At 44.1% G+C, this 21,747-nt stretch overlaps 1 protein-coding gene across 1 annotated transcript; it reads left to right on the forward strand.

The window, feature by feature from the left end:
- Window positions 1-17,760: 17,760 nt before the first annotated feature.
- Window positions 17,761-20,823, forward strand: LOC117833855 (probable methyltransferase PMT2). Its single transcript, XM_034713452.2, has 6 exons — window positions 17,761-18,139; window positions 18,214-18,919; window positions 19,031-19,241; window positions 19,348-20,008; window positions 20,089-20,166; window positions 20,332-20,823. The coding sequence occupies exons 2-6, from the start codon at window positions 18,263-18,265 to the stop codon at window positions 20,603-20,605; spliced, it is 1,881 nt and encodes a 626-aa protein (XP_034569343.1). The 5' UTR covers window positions 17,761-18,139; window positions 18,214-18,262; the 3' UTR covers window positions 20,606-20,823.
- Window positions 20,824-21,747: the final 924 nt, after the last annotated feature.

The raw sequence follows: 21,747 nt of genomic DNA on the forward strand, positions 1-21,747 counted from the left end.
GTAAGGAAAGAATTTTTGTACATAGATGACTTCTGCTACTTGTTGAACTTGCATACCGTGTTCATCTCGCCAAGGATGTTCTCCGCCGAGCAGCAACGTATGTCAAGAAGGAGGTTCGATTCTACGAGAAAGAGTGGATACGGACATCGTGACCGTGTCCCCTTTTCCATAGCATCTAACCTCTTTAATGACAAAGTGCGGTGCTGTCCAGTTGAGGACATCCTCGCGAGATGATCACGGTCTTCAAGTTGAACAACTTATGCAGTGTTAAGATAATAATTTTTGTACATAGATGGCTTCTGCTACTGGAGGAAGTGGCGATGGTGGGGGCGATCGTGGTTCCTATTATGGCAAGGTTCCAATCATAGTTGGCCCTCAGCATAAGCCGAAGAAAAAGAGCGTGCTGGAAAAAGTAATGCTTCGTTATTTGCAGCAACGTCATGAAGAAGCTGTTGCCGCGGGTCAGGAACCTCCTTTTGGTGGTCGTTATGCTCCACCCTCAGTCCCGGGTGTTTCACGTCCACTTAGTACTACCGTTTCAGGCGGCACAAATAAACCTAAGGATGAGGTTGGGTCAGCGGAACCTTCATCTTCACCGTCCAAGGATGCTTAAAGTCCTCTCCTTGATAATAACCAGTGGATGGCTTGTTGTATTGTATAATGTTGTTTGGGAGTTTAATTTAAATATGTGTATTTGGATCTTCATGTTGTTTGGATCTTTAATCGATTTTCACGCATAATCCATTGTCAAGTGTAATCCATTTTCATGCGTAATACGATGCAGATGGACCGGCAATGGATGTATAATGCAGACAGGCGGAGCAAGGTGTTTATTGATGGCTTGCATTATTTTCTCGAATTGGCAAAAGCGAACAAGCCAGAGAATGGGTTCGTATGTTGTCCATGCTTCCAATGCAATAACAGGAAGGAGTATTCAAAGGATTCCTGGGGGACTATTCGCAGCCACTTGTTTAAATACGGTTTCATGCCTAACTATTTGGTTTGGACCAAGCACGGTGAACTAGGGGTTGTAATGGAAGATGGCGAGGAGGAGGAGGAAGATGACACCATTCCGGACTGGGTTGCAGGCCAAGCTTTTGCAGGTACTACAATGGGCGAGGCTGATGAAGATGAGTTTGCAGAAAATGACCCTACTGATGACCTTGGTCAGGTGATACGAGATGCATACAGAGATTGCGAAACTGAGAAGGAAGCAGCAAAGTTGCAGCGCATGATAGATGATCACCAAAAATTGTTGTACCCAGGTTGCCAGCAGGGCCATAAAAAACTAGGTACGACACTAGAATTTGTGCAATGGAAGACAAAAAATGGTGTGTCCGATAAGGCATTTCAGGGGATGTTGAACATTGTCAAGAAGATTCTCCCCGAGAATAATGAATTACCGTCCACAACATATGAAGCTAAACAGATTCTTTGCCCTCTCGGATTGGATGTTCAGAAGATACACGCATGCCCTAATGACTGTATCCTCTATCGTGGTGATGAATACGAGAAATTGGATGCTTGTCCCGTCTGCAAAGCCCTGCGGTATAAGATCAGGCGAGATGATCCTGGTGATGTCGAGGGGCAGTCTCTCAAGAAGAGAGTTCCCGCGAAGGTGATGTGGTATTTCCCTATAATACCACGCTTGAAGCGCTTGTTCAGGAACAAGGCGAATGCTAAGTTGATGCGATGGCACAAAGAAGACCGTCAGGAAAATGAGATGCTGAGACACCCCGCAGATGGGGCACAATGGAGATCAATTGATAGAACATTCCCAGACTTTGAAAGTGAAGCAAGGAACATAAGGTTTGGTTTAAGCACTGATGGATTCAATCCATTCGGTGAGTTGAGTAGTGGTCATAGTACTTGGCCTGTGACCCTTTGTATGTTCAACCTTCCTCCTTAGCTGTGCATGAAGCGGAAGTTCATTATGATGCCGGCGCTTATCCAAGGCCCAAAACAACCCGTCAACGACATTGACGTGTACCTAAGGCCGTTGGTTGATGACCTTTTACAGCTCTGGAAGGAAGAAGGTGTACGTGTGTGGGATGAGGATAGACAAGAGATCTTTAATCTACGAGCACTGTTGTTCGTAACCATCAACGATTGGCCTGCATTGAGTAACCTTTCAGGACAGACAAATAAGGGATATCGGGCATGCACCCACTGTTTAGACGACACAGACAGCATGTACTTGAAGCACTGTAAGAAGGTCGTCTATATGGGTCATCGTCGATTTCTCCCTGCTCACCACCAGCTGAGAAAGAGCGGGATGCATTTCAAAGGGACGCCAGACCATTGTAAAAAACCTGCACACCGTAATGGAAAGCGTGTGTTTGAGATGATGAAGGATGTATATGTAGTCTTCGGAAAGGGACTTGGTAGCCAACCTGTTCCGAACGACGATAACGGACATGCACCCATGTGGAAGAAAAAGTCAATATTTTGGGAGCTACCTTATTGGGAAATCCTAGAGGTTCGCAACGCAATAGACGTGATGCACCTGACGAAGAATCTTTGCGTGAACGTGCTAGGCTTCATGGGTGTTTATGGAACCTCAAAAGATACATTGGAAGCACGACAGGACCTAAAAGCCATGGGGCAACGAGATGACCTACATTCGGAAAAGAGAGATAATGGACAGCACTACTTACGTCCTGCCAGTTACACTCTCAGCAAGGAGGAGAAGGATAGCATGTTTGAATGCTTGAATAGTATGAAGGTCCCGTCTGGGTACTCCTCGAATATAAAGGGAATAATAAATATGAAACAAAAGAAGTTTACAAATCTCAAGGCTCATGACTGCCACATGTTGATGACCCAGTTGCTTCCGGTTGCACTGAGGGGTGTTCTACCAGAAAATGTCCGGTTGCCGCTCGTAAAGCTATGCGCGTTTCTCAATGCGATTTCGCAGAAGGCAATCGATCCATCCAAGCTATCAAAGCTACAGAACGATGTGGTGCAATGTCTTGTCAGTTTTGAGTTGTTATTTCCACCATCCTTCTTCAATATTATGACGCACTTACTGGTTCACCTAGTAAAAGAGATTGGTATTCTCGGACCTGTATACCTGCACAATATGTGGCCTTTCGAGAGGTTCATGGCAGTCCTAAAAAACTATGTTCGTAATCGTGCCCGTCCAGAAGGAAGCATCGCCAGGGGATATGGAACAGAGGAGGTGATCGAGTTTTGTGTTGATTTTATTGATTCAATTGACTCGATTGGGGTTCCAACTTCACGCCACGAGGGGAGGCTCCGAGGAATGGGCACCCTTGGAAGGAAATCAAGTTTGAGCAATCATACTGATTTGTTCGACAAGGCACACTACACTGTTCTACAACAGTCATCCTTTGTGTCTCCGTATATCGAGCAGCACAGGCAGATGGTAGCTTCCAAAAACCCGACCAAATCCGATGCTTGGCTTACCCGTCATCACATGGAAACTTTTCCCTCCTGGTTGCGCCAACAACTTATGGGTAACTCTAAGATTCACCCACAGCTTGCCTGGTTAGCCAGGGGACCTGCTACCACAATCGTCAAATTCTAAGGCTATGAGATAAATGGTTACACATTTTACACGAGAGCCCAGGACCAGAAAAGCACGAACCAGAATAGTGGTGTCCGCATAGATACCATGGACAGAAATAATAGCAAGGAGTCGTATTATGGTTTCATACAGGAGATATGGGAACTCGAATACGGACCGCTGTACATCCCTCTATTTCTTTGCAATTGGGTGAAGCTAACTGCCGTCACCAAAGATCAGTACGGAATGACAATAGTAGATCTGAGCAAGACTAGATACAGTGATGACCCATTCGTACTTTCCAATGATGTGCATCAGGTGTTCTATGTGAAGGACATGTGCAGCAAACCCAAGAGGAATCCAGAAGAGACATGGGAGCCAAAGTGCCACATAATTCTTCCAGGTAAAAGAAAAATCGTGGGAGTCGAGGATAAAACAGACCAATCAGATGATTATGATCAGTTTGATGGCATGCCTCCATTCGCCGTTGAAGTTGATCCAAGCATCCTGCTATCCAAAGAAGAGGCTCCGTACTTACGCCGCGATCATGATCAAGGAACTTTCGTGAAGAAGAAATTTTACAACATTGTATTGTAATGCGTTAAATGTACATGACCTTTGTGTATTAATTGATACAATTTGTAATTTAACCTATGTATGATTTCATGTGTTATTAAATTTGTTAGGTGAAGATTTTTTAGATATCTGGTAACTCACACAAATAGGTCTTTTAAAATATCTTGGGGGCAGCACCAGTTCGAAGTTCGTGCAAACAAAGAAAATGGCGACTTTCATTGCGAGTGCAAGGAGTGGCAGCATACAAGAACACGATAAAATGTTTCAATATTCATAATGTACATGCCAATTTCATTTTTGTACTCTTACTAGCAAAACTGCTATTTAGGTTTGTTCTGTGTGCAGTTTTTGAGAGCCTTCGTAAGGATCCAGCTAAAAAAATACCAGAACATTGCATTCTCCGTAGATACACAAAATATGCACAGCAAGAGTTGGGAATCGAGAGGAATGACAAGCTCCTAGTTGGGGTTGATGGAATCACACAGTTGTACAGAATCAGGATGTAACGTCCCAGGCAATGGCTGCAGCCCGCTCTGGGAGCATGTCGTCCACTGCACACCTTAGATTGAGAGAGGTGTTGGCAAACCTTGACAAAGACAACAAAGAAATACCCCTAGAAATCGACCCAAGATCAAGAAGCGGGCGTCAAGAAGCACCAGGAGAGGTAAAAATCTAAATGTTGCATTATGTCTAGGTTGTATGGAAGGTAATTAGCCACATACATCTGGGGATGATTTCACAGGAGTTATTTGGAAGTAGCGAAAGTAATGATGGCTCTGGTGAGAACACAAATGATCAACAATTGGCGAAAAAGGTAACCCAGGTGGTATTGTATCAGATCATAGGTGTAGGCGAGTTAACACACTAGGAAGGAAGATTTTCACAATATCAATGATGCAATGTGAAGCAGGCAATGGCACAAAGAAATGTGGATGGAAATGAAGCCAAAGAGAGGATAAAGAGGAAATGGGTTCTTGCAGCAGAACCGATATGATTTATAATGCATGGAGTATAGATACTGGAAAAGACACAAGTTAGCTTGCAGATCAACCAGAAATAGAAAAAGTATGTGGTTATTGTATTTCAGGATGCTTTTAGTGGAGACGTTGTGCACAACGTGATTGTGCGAACCAATTGACCAGACATGACAACTGAAGATAGAATAGTGCATGAAGGAGGTGCAAACCACGGTGGCCAGGTTAGACGAATGAGTTTGGAAAAATTAATGGTGGCACCATTGTGGCGTTAATTTTAAAGTTTCTACAATCATCTTTGCAGGATCATGCAATCAATGATAGACTAATAAGTTGAGTCCTATCTCCGAGAGCCAAGCCTAAAGGGCAGAGCATATCAGCATCTGAAAAGAAGGAAGTCTCCTTGGGAGCCAAGGGGGAGAAAAAGGGCACAAGGAGATGCAGTATTTGTGGGTACTAGACAACACATATTGCCAGAACATGCCCCAAACTCCAGCATAACAGAGAGCGACTGGAAGCAATGATGTAAGACACCAAGAAGTACAAAGACCACCTTGGGATGCTACTAAGCCACACCGGACAAAAGGGATAGATTTTGACAGGATCTCCTCCTAAAACAGGAACGTCGTGGAAGCAACAAATAATAAGATATGAAAATAGACAAAGCACACTAGTATAAATGAAAGATCCTAACATATATCGAAATGATTAAAGGCAAGGTTGAACAAATCGTAGCCATCATTAAGCATCAAACAAACTCTCAAAGAGAAAGACTTAAAAATTACAGAATCACACTAGAAAATTTTGATTAAAGAGAAGTGTGTGACGTACTGCTACTTCCCAACCCCCAAGCAAAGCATCCATCCATCAAGTACCTGAGATGATAAAACAGGGGTGAGATATAAATCTCAGCAAGTAACTAGCTTTAATAAGCTATTTAAACTACAGGTTCATTAGACAATGGTTTAACTATTATCAGCAAGCATAGGTCCTCAATGAAATAATAATAATAATAATATCAACTCCAATATCCTCATACATAAATAAAACCAATTCATCACCAAACCTTGGAGAAGATTCACTTGTCACCATCACTTTCAAATAAATGCTATAGAAAACCAATAGCACCCTACATGCAAATGCAATGCAAATGCAATGCAAATGCCATGTCTCTTGCCTTGATACTCAACAAAGTATGAAGTTGCATCGTTATGCCCAATAAACGATGCTGTACTGGTACGGTCATGGCTATCAAGTGGCGACATAACTCCATATTCCATGCATTGTGATGCAATGAATACAATGCCAAGACAGATCGCACAAAGAGAGTATACACCGCATGTACCAGGTAAGTCTCTCCTCATTTAACAACATACACCTCATCCTAATTATGCCAACAAGAGCCATGACCAAGTTATAAAGTAAACAACAAGGCATATGTAATAAAAACGGTAAGATATGCATAAACCTGTAATTGAACGGATCATATTGGATAAGTTATCATTCTGAAATTTAAGGTGGAGGTAGAAAAAAATAGCAAATTAAAGCTTGTAGCAATACGTTACTTGCCTCCCAACGAAGGAGACAGCCACTCTAAGCGTGATCCGGAGTGTTACCACCTATTTTGACACAATAAGATGAAAGCATATCTTCAAACAACCATGTGCACACAGCAAGTAAAGCACTCGTATAGCCCAACCCATCTAACAAGCAACAACGGTGCTCGCCTAGGCTAACCGCAGCAGTGTTGCTTCACTTTTTTATATCTTTAAAATTACAATAGATATGACAGCAAGAAAATAAACCTTAGAAAACTAAGGGAAAAATCTTACAACTTTGTTCAGATCCTTTATTTTTAACATAATCCAAAGAGGTGTAAAACTGCAGTTGAATGTGAAGAATAGAATCTGTCTGAAATTTCGGGCAGCAGCATACAAAACTCCATATCTCCCAAACCCATTGTCCAAAAATTCTCAAATTTTGTCAGGATATATATCTCTTAGCAACCTACAACTTTGTTATTATGGTTTTCCACGAATTTTCTCATTACTATAATCTAATATATGTGTGAACATCTGCTGTAAAAAATCTAGACATTCGGAAATAGCATACAAACAATATTCAATAACTGAAGGTATACTCCACCAAAAAATGTGAAACTTTGATAGAAGTTAGATCTCATAATATTCTACAACTTCTGTATGATCCACTTTCGGAGGAAAAATCGTTTAAGTTGCCAAAACTACAAGGACAGCAGCACTGCCTGAGCTACAGGTCATCACACCTTAGTTCGACCTTCAAACCGTGTTTTCCCCTACAAATCCATTAATCCCCATAACCAAGAACCATATAAAAATATCAATTAGCAGAGCTAAAGTGGATTCACCTCACCTTGGTCGTCCCCCAAACCTAGGGCAGCAAGATTGAGATGGGAAAAGCAAATCTAGAGAGAGGGAGGGTGCTGTGGAGAGGGAGAAAGACGTTCTTGGGGAGGAGCTCGAACAGGATGGGAGGGGGCGGCGCTGGGGAAGGGCTTGGTCCCCCGCCCCCCCAAGGTCTTGAGGGAAAGGATTTCGACTTGAGCCAAGGGTGTGGGTTGGTTTGCTAGGTCTTGGCCCAAATAGTGTTAGGACCTCTGAAACCCTTTTTTTGTTTAAAAAAATGGAATGTTACAAATGAAGAATAAAACGGGAGGTAGGCCACGAGGTGCAGAGAATAAGAGTAGTGCCAACCAGCATGATAGTGGAGGAGAAGAGAAGAACATAGGCTGACAACACGACACAAGAAACTGCCAACAAACTCATACATATGTGAGAGCAATGACGAGCAATTTGACGATACGGATACCGAAGTGTGAGGACTAGTTATGCGTTGCGCAATGATCACTGTCAATGCTAACTTGTGAATAGGAAAGAAATGAAAACCGTGTGATGATGTTCAAAACTATCAATTCTTTATTTTGTACAAAGGTATAAATCTTTGTTGTCATCTGTGCATTGCACTTGGTCGTGGATCTGGATGTAAATTATCTAGATCAGAATAGGTTGTGGAAGTGTTGATAGCAAGATGTGGTATGAGCATGACATTGACCGAATCAATTGGATCTAAATAGTTTAAACTATTTGATTTCGTTGATAGTCAAATAAGTAGCAGAAAAAAAAGTTCATGCAAAATCTGTAACTATGGAAAGTTTTTTTTTTTTTTGCGCGCACGTGCATTGGAAAGCAGCATCTGTAACCTGCATGCATGGTGATTACGGGAAGGATTGATGGCCAGTTTAACAACGGTCGATTTAACGCTTGATAAAAATATTTGGTTGCATGCTGCCTCGAGGAGTATGGAGACGCGGTGGCCAGCCTTACTCCGTGAATGACTTGGAGACTGGAGGTAAGAATAAGTTACCTCGTAATTATGGAATACGTGCCTGGCAAATCTTTTTAGAATCTATTCGGTTAACGGCTGCGTACGTGTGCTTGTTGCAAAGACCACGCCACCACAACAAGCTCTAGTAAATATTAAAAAAATTAAGGATGACCCGGCAAAAGCAAGGATTATTGGATGGCCGAGAGAATACGGTTGCAAGTCCTTGCTGGAAATGGATGACAGAAAAATCCTTGGTACGGCTCTGTCAGTGCATGCCTTTATCGAAGGAGATGTTTGACCAAGTGAAAAACGATTGTGAGGCAACCCACCTTCATTCATGCCTTGCATGCCTTAAATCCCGGATAAGGGTTGACGCAGACTAAATGGTTTGTGCGGCAATCGTCCTATGCTCATTGAATATAAAAGGGCATTGGGTATCCCTAGAAGAGATAAGAAACATTACCAGTAGTAGTTCCTCAGTGCACGCCTCCATGTGCAATGATGTCTAAGCCCATAGACATGTCTTTTGAAGAATACTAGGATTATTATCGCCAACAAGCGGTCTTGAAGGATGTTCCTGACATTTGTGAAAGTAGTGCCACGAGAAAAGAAGAACACGACAAAGGAACGGTAGTCAAGAAGAAAGAGAAGGTTAGGTGTACTTACTTTTGTCAAGTTTTTTGTTTAGTAATTTTAGGTATTTGATGTCACATATTTAATTAGCACATGTATCATTCCATAGGAGGTGGCAAGACCCATCGAAAAGACAAATTTGTTCATCAAGGAACACAACAGATTTATGAGCATATAGTATATGAGAAGTTGTGCCTTGTAGAAGGGGAGCTCCTGGACAAACTAGCGAGGAATGGCTCAACAGAAGGCGAGATTAGCATGGTGAGTTTCGAGTCTTTCAGCCTCCTTCAAATTGACTAGTTTGTCCAGGAGGCTGAAAGACTTGAAACTCACCATGCTAATCTCGCCTTCTGTTGAGCCATTCCTCGCTAGTTTGTCCAGGAGCTTCCCTTCTACAAGGCACAACTCCTCATATACTATATCGCTCATAAATCTGTCGTGTTCCTTGACGAACGAATTTGGCTTTTTGATGGGTCTTCCCACCTCCTATGGAACGATACATGTGCTAATTAAATATGTGACCTCAAATAACTAAAATTAGTGAGCAAAAACCTTGACAAAAGTAAGTACACCTGACCTTCTTCTGTTTCTTCTCGACTACCATTCCTTTGCCGCGTTCTTCTTTTTTCGTGGCACTACTTTCACAAATGTCTGGAACATCCTTCAAGACCGCTCGTTGGCGATAATAATCCTAGTATTCTTCAAAAGACATGTCTCTAGGCTTAGGCATCGTTGCACATGGAGGCGTGCACCGAGGAACTACTACCGGTAATGTTCCTTATCTCTTCCAGGGATACCCAATGCCCTTCCATATTCAATGAGCATAGGAACAAACCATTTAGTCTGCGTCAACCCTTATCCGGGGTTTAAGGTATGCAAGGCATGCAATGAAGGTGGGTTTCCTCATAATCGTTTTTCACTTGGTCAAACATCTCCTTCGATAAAGGCATGCACTGACGGAGCCGTACCAAGGATTTTTCTGTCATCCATTTCCAGCAAGGACTTGCAACCGTATTCTCGGCCATCCAATAATCGTTGCTTTTGCCGGGTCATCCTTAATTTTTTTAATATATACTAGAGCTTGTTGTGGTGGCGTGGTCTTTGCGCCAAGCACACGCAGCCGTTAACCGAATAGATTCTAAAAAGAACCAGGCACGTATTCCATAATTACGAGGCAACTTATTCTTACATCCAGTCTCCAAGTCAGTCACGGAGTATGGCAGCTGGCCACCGCGTCTCCATACTCCTCGAGGCAGCATGCAACCAAATATTTTTATGACCGTTGTTAAACTGGCCATCAATCCTTCCCTTCACCATGCATGCAGGTTACAGATGCTGCTTTCCAATGCACGTGCACGCAAAAAAAACGTTCCATAGTTACAGATTTTGCATGCATGCAGGGTTAACTACAAGAACATTTTTTTTCTGCTACTTATTTGACTATCAACCAAATCAAATAGTTTAAACTATTTAGATCCAATTGATTCGGTGAATCTCATGCTCATACCACATCTCGCTATCAACATTTCCACAACCTGTTCTGATCTAGATCATTTACATCCGGATCCACGACCAAGTGCAATGCGCAGATGACAACAAAGCTTTATACCTATGTACAAAATAAAGAATAGATAATTTTGAACATCATCACACGGTTTTCATTTCTTTCCTATTCACAAGTCAGCGTTGACGGTGATCAGTGTGCAATGCATAACTGGTCCGCACACTTCCATATCCGTATAGTCAAATTGCTTGTCATTGCTCTCGCATCCAATGTATGAGTTTGTTGGCAGTTCCTTGTGTCGTGTTGTCGGCCTATGTTCCGCTCTTCTCCTTCACTATCATGCTGGTTGGCACTACTCTTATTCTCTGCACCTCATGGCCTGCGTCTCATCCTGTTCTTCATTGCTTCCAAGCACTCTCTGTTATGCTAGAGTTTGGGGCATGTTCTCGTATTATATGTTGTGTAGTACCCACAAATACTGCATCTCCTTATGCCCTTTTCTCCCCCTTGGCTCCTAGGGAGACTTTCTTCTTTTCAGATGCTGGTATGCTCCGGCCTTTAGGCTTGGCTCTCGGAGGTGGGACTCGGCTTATCAGTCTATCATTGATTGCATGATCCTGCAAAGATGATTGCAGAAACTTTAAAATTAACGCCACAATGGTGCCACCATTAATTTTTCCAAACTCATTCATCTAACATGGCCACCATGGTTTGCACCTCCTTCATGCACTATTCTATCTTCAGTTGTCATGTATGGTCGATTGGTTCGTACAATCATGTTGTGCACAGCGTCGCCACCAAAAGCATCCTGGAATAATACAATAATCACATACTTTTCTCTATTTCTAGTTGATCTGCAAGCTAACTTGTGTCTTTTCCAGTATCTATACTCCATGCATTATAAATCATACCGGTTCTGCTGCAAGAAATCGTTTCCTCTTTATCCTCTCTCTGGCTTCATTTCCATCGATGTTTTCTTGTGCCATTGCCTGCTTCACATTGTATCATTGATATTGTCAAAATCTCTTTTCATAATGTGTTAACTCGCCTACACCTATGATCTGATACAATACCACCTAGGTTACCTTTTTCGCCAATTGTTGATAATTTGTGTTCTCACCAGAGCCATCATTACTTTTGCTACATCCTAATAACTCCTGCAAAATCATCCCCAGATGTATGTTGCTAAGTGTCTTGCCATGCAACCTAGACTTAATGCAACGTTTAGGTTTTTACCTCTCCTGGTGCTTCTTGGCACCCACTTCTTGATCTTGGGCTGATGTCTAGGGGTATTTATTTGTTGTCTTAGTCAAGATTTGCCAACACCTCTCTCAATCTAAGATGTGTAGCGGACGACATGCTCCTAGAGTGGGCTGACATGCTCCAAGAGCGGGCTGCAGGCATTGCCAAGGACATTAGATCCTTGATTCTGGACAACTTTGTGATTCCATCAGCCCCAACTAGGAGCTTGTCATTCCTCTCGATTCCCAACTCTTGTCGTGCATATTTGTGTATCTACGGAGAATGTAATATTCTGATTTTTTTTTTAGCTGGAGCCTGATGAAGGCTCTCAAAAAGTGCATACAGAACAAACCTAAATAGCAGTTTTGCGAGTAAGAGTACTGTAAATACGAAATTGGCATATGCATTATGAATATTGAAACGTTTTATCATGTACCTATATGCTGCCACTCCTCGCACTCGCAATGAAAGTCGCCATTTTCTTTGTTTTCACAAACTTCAAACTGGTGCTGCCCCCAAGATATATTTGAAGACCTATTTGTGTGAGTTACCAGATAGCAATTTTCTCCCTCTATTGGACCATTTTCTATATCGAATGTTGTGCAATGGTTCATTTTCTTTTTGAAATCATTGAAAATATTTCTAGTATAAATCCTTGAAACTTGGATTTCAGAAGGCCACTTGCTTCTTGTGAGCCTCTTGCTCTGTCACAGTACAAGCATAGCAGTTTTTTAAGGAATTGATATTTGAACACACACTCCATAAATATGAATTGACAAGCTGGTTACATTACCGTCCCATGGTATGTCTTTTCAGATTCCTTCATCTTCCTTCGATGCATGAAGTCGAGCGTTTTTTTGGTGAACTTGTGCAAAGTTGTGTGCTTGTCAACAAAACAACTCGTCATCATAAAATTTGAGCTCTCACTTCGCTGTGTCGATGCCATCCTGCCACAATATTGATCTTTGAAATATGCCAGTACATACAATTCTCGCTGGCTGTAAAGGCTATCTAATGTGATATCCTTATGTAGGTCAAACTCATCTAGTAGTTCCTGCCAAGCAGCCTCAAACTCCATTGGCATGAGTGGGTGGTTTAGCACACAATAAAATTTGTCCATAAAATTTTTCTTCGCATGCAAATCTTATGGACAACCCTTGGGAACTCTTCAGCAATTGCCATGCCCATTGCCTAGTCTTGGTCTACCACAAGATGCAAATTCATCAATGTTAGTTCTTTACTTTCTCTAAAATACTGTACATGCTCATGTATCAAATAATTTTATCCTGAACATCCATAATGAACATATTACATGTGAGGATACACCTTGTTCTACTTCCTCCCATGCACTTTTTGAATGGTTTGAACACCCACTCAAAAGTTTTAGCTGTTTCATCTTCCAGGAGTGCACATCCAAACAGTGTTCTGTAGATGGTGGTTAGAACCAACAAACATTGCTAGTGGTTTCTCATAAATATTAGTCTTATGAGTTGTGTCAAACCTCATTGCATCCCCTGCATGCTTGCATGACTCCAGAATAAGCTGGGTATAACATCTTGAGAGTCCAAATTGGGTTCCCATCGGAACTGCAGGTTCTGAGCCTCACAATCCTTGAAGAACTCAATAAGCTTGTTAATGTCGTCTGCGTGTTCTACCCATACATTCGTAGCCTTCTTGTAAAACATGTATAACAAGTGAACATATCATCCTTCAAAAATTGGAAGTCCATTTGATTAATGACACCAATGATCAGACACATTCATTTTTCACTGAGCTGCAGACCAAAATCTTAAAGACATGAACACTTTTATCAGGAATAGATGCACCACCATATTTGTTTCACTCCATAACCTTGCATAATTGGACTACCCTAAACATATTAACCATTCCAGAAGTTGTCTCATGCAATTCCAAATAACATACTACATGTGGTTCTCTTACCTGTTCTCTATGTCCCATGCTATTATCGGAACAAGTTCTACCCCCATGCATATTTTGAAGTATGTTATTTATACTTTGTGTACTCACGCCGGCTGCCTGCAATTCATCAATAATTCGATAAAGTATTGGCTCTGTGCTCTTGTGTGACCTTATTTGTTTGGTCTTCAAAGGTGTCTACACCAGGTGGTTGTGAAATAGGTTTGTCTTTTTCAATAACCACATCTACTTTGTTGCCTTCACTATCATAAGCTCTTGTAAAATTTAGATGTACAATTGATCGTCTTGGTCCGTACTCGCAGAGCCTTATCACCTTTATAATAATCTCCTTTCCCTTCACAGCTACACCTCATCACTCTGGAGAATGTTTTCTTGTTGCCCATTTTCACACCGAACCTGGCCAATTCTGCATATCTCATGAAGATTTCCTTTGCTTCAGCTTGTGAGTGGAATGACATCCCTTCCCTAGGAATCAATTCTGGGTCCATGCTTTCCTTCTGCTTCAAATGACAATAAATTTGATTAACATCACATACTGAAAGGTGCAGTAATGGCTCAGACTGCAACTTATGCAGAATTGCTCGGACTGAAAGGTGCAGTAATAACATCTCTAATCTGAAACATTAAGGATTACAACCCAACAGAATATGTGTGTCCAGAGATTTGAAAGCATGTTAAAAACAAGGAAAGCTACAGCTTGCTCATACTCTACTCATGCAGGTGCATGACTATGTCCGGATGGAGTCGTATCCGATGCATACAAGCATGTAAAAATCTAAATAGTAACCAATTATTGGTGAATTACATTAGTACTAGTATCAAGATCGATCTGAAAGCAATTTGGTGATTGACCATGGATAAACATAATAACGCACCACGGCATACGAATCAAACATAGAGTAGAAAATCCAATTAGCATCACAGGCTGAAAATATGACATAATAATATTTTCATTGAAAGCTCACAAGCATTCGTGCTTATTAACCATGCGTCACTGCTTTCAAAAATTCAAAAAAAGGATAACCATGCAGCACTAATGTGTGTTTGTGGCAGAAGTTCTTCTTCACTAGCATTCATCTAGCTTGCGTTCAAAGTAGCCGGAGGCAAGAACACAACACCCTTGCTTCCTGTTGTAACGGTTTGACCCTCACTTCTTCCATCCCGGCAAGCTGTCTGTGTGGGCGTTTGGAATCCAGCGCTGCAGCTCTCCACCACCTCCAAAACGTTGATGCAGGAGTCCATAGTGCCTCGTCCTCCCGGCTTTGACGGTTCTGAGCCACACGGTGACCTTTCCGGCACTTCTAAATTTTGCACATCGACGACGACAGTCATGTCATTCATCTGCAACCTTGCCAGTGAAGGGCTATCTGCAGACTTCTCCCTACTCAGCTCTGCTTTTTGAAACAATAGCCTCTAGCAACCCATCACAATCTTTGTTTTCTTATATTCCTGCACACAATTTAATTAGGTCGTCGTCAGGTTGTTGGGCGGAACAGCAGCGTATTCTTTGATTTCTGGTCTCAAATCAAACGAAATTCCTCAACTGAAATGCATGGAGTTCATGTTCGTTAACCAAGCAATCAATCTGTTTTCCAATTTTGGTTGGGAATTGAAAACATCAACGGGATCGAACTCCAATCCTTACCAAATTTGGCACCTATGACAGCCCCCGTACAAATGCAAACCGACGGATAGGGGTTGATCTTCTTGCCCACGGACATCTCCCCGTCAACAGGCGCTGCACTTCTTAGGCCAACGATCTTCCAGCCTGTGGACATGGCCACCGGAGCATGGCGGAGGAAACTGCTGCTGTGTGGTTCCAATTTGGCGTGGGTGGTGGACGGACAAATAAACATTGGCCGGTCTGCGGGGTTCGCTCGCCCGTCAAAAAAAAAGGATGGCCGCAAGGTGACGGTCTGCAGGGAGGGGGGCAGGACTTGAGTATGGAATAAGCTATTCATTACCCAAGTTGCTGAATAGCGTATGTACGTACATATGTATCGATTTACATACACTAGTTGAGAATTGGCCTTTAGTCCCGGTTGGTAGGGTGCAAATCTCCCGAAAATTCATCCGGGATAAACCAACCGGGACAAAAGGGGGGTCTTTTATCCCAGGTCACTCAACTGGGACTAAAGACCCCTTTTATCCCAGTTAGTACCAACCGGGATAAAACGGGTCACCACGGCAGGTGTTGGAAAAAAAGAAATCCTAGGCTCCTAGGAAGTCACAAGTCACGTGTTTTTTCACGTGAAATATGCGCGTGCCCGCTGCGTGGGATTCGAACCCACAACCTCTAGCCTCGCGCGTAGCTTCCTTGCCATCCCACCTACACACCACATCTAACTATATAGGGGATGCTATCCTTTTGTATTAACTCGTGGGGGACCCTTTTATCCCGGTTTGTAATACCAACCCGGGATAAAAGGGGTCTTTTATCCCGGTTGGTATTACAAACCGGGATAAAAGGGTTCAAGGGATTTAGTCCTCTTTCAGTCACCTCGTTGGGGATCCTTTTATCTCGGTTTGAAACACCAACCGGGATAAATGACCCCCTTTTATCCCGGTTGGTATTACAAACCGGGATAAAAAGCTCTCGACTCTTTTATCCCGGTTGGTGTTACCAACCGGGATAAAAGGGGGGGTCTTTTATCCCGTTTTGTGTTTCAAACCGGGATAAAAGGTCTCTCAGGGTCTTTTTTTCCCACTAGCCTTTGCAACCGGGATAAAAGGTCCCGGTTGGTGAGCCCCCCACTAGTGACCGAGCTTTAGTCCCGGTTGGTGAACCTTTTGTCCCGGGCCAACTTTAAACCGGGATAAAAGGGGGCGCATTGAATGCCAATTCTCTACTAGTGATACGTAGGTACGTACTTATATTCAAGCTGCACCAGATGAACTTGCATAAAGGACGACTCACATTGTTTTAGCTGATAAATAACTCCAAGTGAGGCTAACAGATTTCATTAGAATTTTCTTTTTCTCTTTGTACTTCAAGCATGAGCTTTAAAGTATCAAAGCAAATGTGTATTTCAAATTACAACATTACAGAGATTTGAGTGAGGTGGTGGTGGAAGCTGAAATGAGAGAGACGTCCACTAAATTGAAATGGTATTCTCCATGTGCGCCACCCTTCTTCCTTCGAACCAAAGTAGTAGTAGGGCAATAGATTTTGTTCAATATGGTCTATTATTCTTCTAAAACAACTATCCTGGGAACTAGTTTGGTCCCAACAAATCACATGTAATCTCTCCTTGGTATTAATGATATGATCTATTACTAATGTTGTTGATGATCTATTTACTAATCTTCTTAATTGTCTTTCAATCAATAAGGGAAAGCTCTAGATGCAGACATGTAACATGAAGTGAACACTGATACACTGTGTTCTCGAACATAAATGCAACACCTATGTTCAACTTCTTTCGGATGATGTGCGAGGAAGCGTTGCATGCTACTCATGATTTTGGAGCTTACACACATGAAGTTGGCCCGAAGGGGTTGGCAATATATAAATGAGTGCATTCAACACCGTACCAGATGAACTTGGGTAGAGAATGAATCACATTTTAGTTGATAAATAACTCCAAGTGAGGTTAACTGATTTCATTGAGTTTGTACTTCAGGTATGAGCTTGAAATCATCAAAGTAAGCGAGTATTCTCAAATTACAACTTTGCAGAGATTCGAGTGAGATGTCGGTGGAAACTGAAATGAGGAAGATCTCCACTAAATCGAAATGGGATTCTCCTTGCGCAGGACCAAGAGTAGGTGAATAGCGCTGTTCAATGCAGTCTATGGTTTTTCTAAAAAAACTATGTAGAAGACAAACATACTCTAGTTGTATGCCTGCCAAATCCCATGTAATATCTCCTTGGTATACTGAGATGATATATTACTAATGTTGTTGATGACCTATTTACTGATGTTGTTAATTATCTTTCGATCAATATGTAACATGAAGTCAACACTGATGCAATTGTATTATCGAACATAAATGCAACACCTATGTTCAACTTCTTCTTTGCAAAACAAACTCTTCTTCAGGTGACTGATATTTTGCACGTTTTGGCAAACTCAATTTTAGGCCGTTAGATATTTAATCCGATGGCCCATATCAGTCGCCCATTTCTCCAACCAAAATGCGACGTCATACATCTCTCAACCAATTTTGTGTTCAAGCTAACTCCTCTTTCTTAGGCCCTCTTCTCTCTCGCACCATGCTTCCAAGATCCGGTTCTCTCTCCTTCTCGTTACTCTGCATATCTGACACAAACCACATCTCGTATTCCTCCTCTCCCTCCCTCGACCAAATGCAAGAACAGCGTTCAGATTTACCACGTCGTTAACCGATCCCATTTGAGTCGTGAACATTGCAATCAAGGTTCGCATCACATTCCACTCCGATTTATGCATCGCGCATTTGTACATTAATGACATTTGTGTTCTTGATAGCAGATTGGTTGATCGAATCCAATCGGCAAGGAGGCGATCGAGCGAGGCGGCCATGGCGAACAAGGGCAGCTCGGGGGCGCGGAGCCCCCTGAGTCTGGTGGTCGCCATGGCGCTCTGCTGCTTCTTCTACGTGCTCGGCGCGTGGCAGCGCAGCGGCTACGGCAAGGGCGACAGCATCGCCGCCGCCGTGAACCGCCAGGCGGCCTGCGGCGGCGACGCCGCCGCCGCGGGGCTCAGCTTCGAGACCCACCGCAGCGGGGACGCGGCCATCGACACCAATGCGTCGGCAGCGGTCGGCGCGGGTCCGGAGTTCCCGCCGTGCGCGGCGGCGCTGGCGGACCACACGCCGTGCCACGACCAGGACCGCGCCATGAAGTTCCCCCGCAAGAACATGGTGTACCGGGAGCGGCACTGCCCCGCCGGCGCCGACGATCGGCTGCGGTGCCTGGTCCCGGCGCCGCCGGGGTACGTGACGCCGTTCCCGTGGCCCAAGAGCCGCGACTACGTGCCTTTCGCCAACGCGCCGTACAAGAGCCTCACCGTCGAGAAGGCCGTCCAGAACTGGGTCCAGTACGAGGGCGCCGTCTTCCGCTTCCCCGGTGGCGGCACGCAGTTCCCCAAGGGCGCCGACGAGTATATCGACCGCCTCTCATCCGTCGTCCCCTTCGCCGGCGGCCACGTCCGCACCGTCCTCGACACCGGCTGCGGCGTAAGAAAGCCTGACCTGGCATTCTGACCTTGACCTCGCCGACGCCATTGCCGGCCTCGCTGACCTATTGGCTATCGATCCATCACCTCGTCGACGCCATTGACATTGCAGGTGGCGAGCCTGGGCGCGTACCTGGACTCCCGGGGCGTGATCGCCATGTCGTTCGCGCCGCGGGACTCGCACGAGGCGCAGGTGCAGTTCGCGCTGGAGCGCGGCGTGCCCGCGTTCATCGGCGTCCTCGGCTCCGTCAAGCTCCCCTTCCCGCCGCGCTCCTTCGACATGGCGCACTGCTCCCGCTGCCTCATCCCCTGGGCCGGCAACGGTCAGCTCCTCCTCCTCCTTCGCCGTCGCCGGCGGCGGCTGGCGGTCACATCACAAATCACATTCGTGAACAATGATAATTCTGACGCGCTGCTGCGTGAACGCAGGAGGGATGTACATGATGGAGATCGATCGCGTGCTCCGGCCGGGCGGCTACTGGGTGCTCTCCGGCCCGCCGATCAACTGGAAGACGAACCACAAGGCGTGGGAGCGCACGGAGGCCGACCTCTCCGCCGAGCAGCAGCGCATCGAGGAGTACGCCGCCATGCTCTGCTGGGAGAAGGTCACCGAGATCAACGAGATCGGCATCTGGCGGAAGCGGCCGGACCCCGCCGCCGCCTGCCCGGACAGGCCGCCGGTCCGGACCTGCGACGAGGCCAACCCCGACGACGTCTGGTACAAGAACATGGAGACGTGCATCACGCCGCCGGCCGGCGCGGGCGCCGGCGAGCTGCAGCCGTTCCCGGCGCGTCTGACGGCCGTGCCGCCGCGGATTCTGTCCGGCGCCGTGCCGGGCTTCACGGCGGAGTCGTACGCGGAGGAGAACTGGCGGTGGGAGCGGCACGTGGAGGCGTACAAGAAGGTGAACTACAAGCTCAGCACCGAGCGGTACCGGAACATCATGGACATGAACGCCGGCGTGGGCGGGTTCGCCGCGGCGATCTTTTCCCCCAGGGCGTGGGTCATGAACGTCGTGCCGACGGCCGCCGAGCTCTCCACCCTCGGCGTCATCTACGAGCGGGGCCTCATCGGCATGTACCATGACTGGTAATATAAGCAGCAGCTTCATCTGAAGCATGACACGAGAAAAAAAATGTAATTTTTATTCCTTGTTGGTTCTTCCTCAGGTGTGAAGCTTTCTCTACATACCCAAGGACATACGACCTTATACACGCCAATGGAATCTTCACCCTCTACAAGGACAGGTGAATCAAAATCTCGTCATTTTTTTTCGAAAATAGAATTTTAAATTCAAATTTTGTTCAATACTTGTTCTCTTACTTAGATGTTAAATGGTATATTCTTCTGAATGTGTGAACTGTGAACTATGGTCTCTCTGTCTAACAAGTTGGTCTCTGAATTTGGTATAGGTGCAAGATGGAGGACATCCTGCTTGAGATGGACCGGATTCTTCGCCCGGAGGGGACCGTGATCCTTCGGGACGACGTCGAGATCCTGCTGAAGGTGCAGAGGACGGTGAAGGGAATGCGGTGGAAGACGCTGATGGCAAACCACGAGGACAGCCCGAACATCGGTGAGAAGGTGCTCTTCGCCGTGAAGCGATACTGGACCGCCGACAGCGAGGGTTCGGAGGAGCAGAAGAACACGGACAGCTCTTCAGAAGGCAAGGGTTCAGAGGAATAAATGGTGAGTGACATGAGGGAGACCAAGGAATTTGGTGATGGGGTTGGACGTGTGCTTACTTCAAGTTTCTCTCAATGTTTCACGGGGTAGCTAGCCCGAGGACAACATGGGTGCTAGTAATCTTTTTTTTCTCTTTTTATCCGGGGGTGAAAACTTTAAAGTTTTGGTAGAAGAATTCAGGATTTCTGTCAGCATATAGAAAAGATTAAGCCGAATTTTACAGTTTTCTACCAATGCCAATGAATCATATGCGGTTATTGATCAGTTTATACTTCTTTTTTAAAAAAAAGAGCATAATTTCTAAAAGATGTGTAATAAATAGGGGTACCTTTGCATCACTTTTTGGAGAAGCATATAATTTCAAGTGTATTGAGAAGAATCAGAAGATGATTGAGAAAGAATGTTGAATGTTCTAGAGGGACAAACTTAAACCTTAGATCTTAAAAATATTTTACCTTAACTATTTTGAAATAAAAAACTAAACACCCTTCTCCTCCAACGCAGCGCGAAAAAACTCAAGGCATGTTGGTTTTACGCCTGAGCATCTCCAGCAGTCCCCCAATAAATATTTTCCAATAATCAATTAATAGGGATTTCCCAATATCTCTTTTATTGTTATTGGGAGAGTTACTTTTGCAGTCTCCCAACTAAGGTCCCATTTAAATCCCTAGAGATTATGTAATCCCACTAAAAATAATCATTAATGCATCCAAACAAGTTAGATTCTATGATGGTTTATAAGAATCTACCCATCTTAATTCTAATAATCCCACTATCTCCTCCAACCTAGCTATTACGAGATTATATGTTGGGAAATGACAATTGTACCCCTATTCCAATCCTTATTCGCCATCCAAACCAAGGGTATCATAGACAATTGAGCTTTTCAAAGAACCCCATATCATAATCCTAGAATCCAAACAAACTAAATTATTACTATTCAGATTCCGGATTCCCATAATACTATCCATGATTCTCGCAATCCTTGGGATCCAAACATGGCCTGATGTATTGGGAGAGTCACAACTCTTCCTTTATTTAGGGAGAGTTGGGGTGAATTATTAGGTTATCCCAATAATTATTGGAAAAAAGGAAAATTAAAGGGAGTTAGCTGTTGGAGCACTATTTTTTTTACCAACTCT

Source organism: Setaria viridis, chromosome 8 (genome assembly GCF_005286985.2).
Source record: "Setaria viridis chromosome 8, Setaria_viridis_v4.0, whole genome shotgun sequence".
Taxonomy (NCBI): domain Eukaryota; kingdom Viridiplantae; phylum Streptophyta; class Magnoliopsida; order Poales; family Poaceae; genus Setaria; species Setaria viridis.

Coding starts and splice junctions, on each gene's coding strand:
- LOC117833855 (XM_034713452.2), top strand. CDS start 18,263: ATGGCGAACAAGGGCAGCTCGGGGGCGCGGAGCCCCCTGAGTCTGGTG. Junction 20,009..20,088: donor ATCGGCATGTACCATGACTG/GTAATATAAGCA, acceptor GTTCTTCCTCAG/GTGTGAAGCTTTCTCTACAT. Junction 20,167..20,331: donor TTCACCCTCTACAAGGACAG/GTGAATCAAAAT, acceptor AATTTGGTATAG/GTGCAAGATGGAGGACATCC.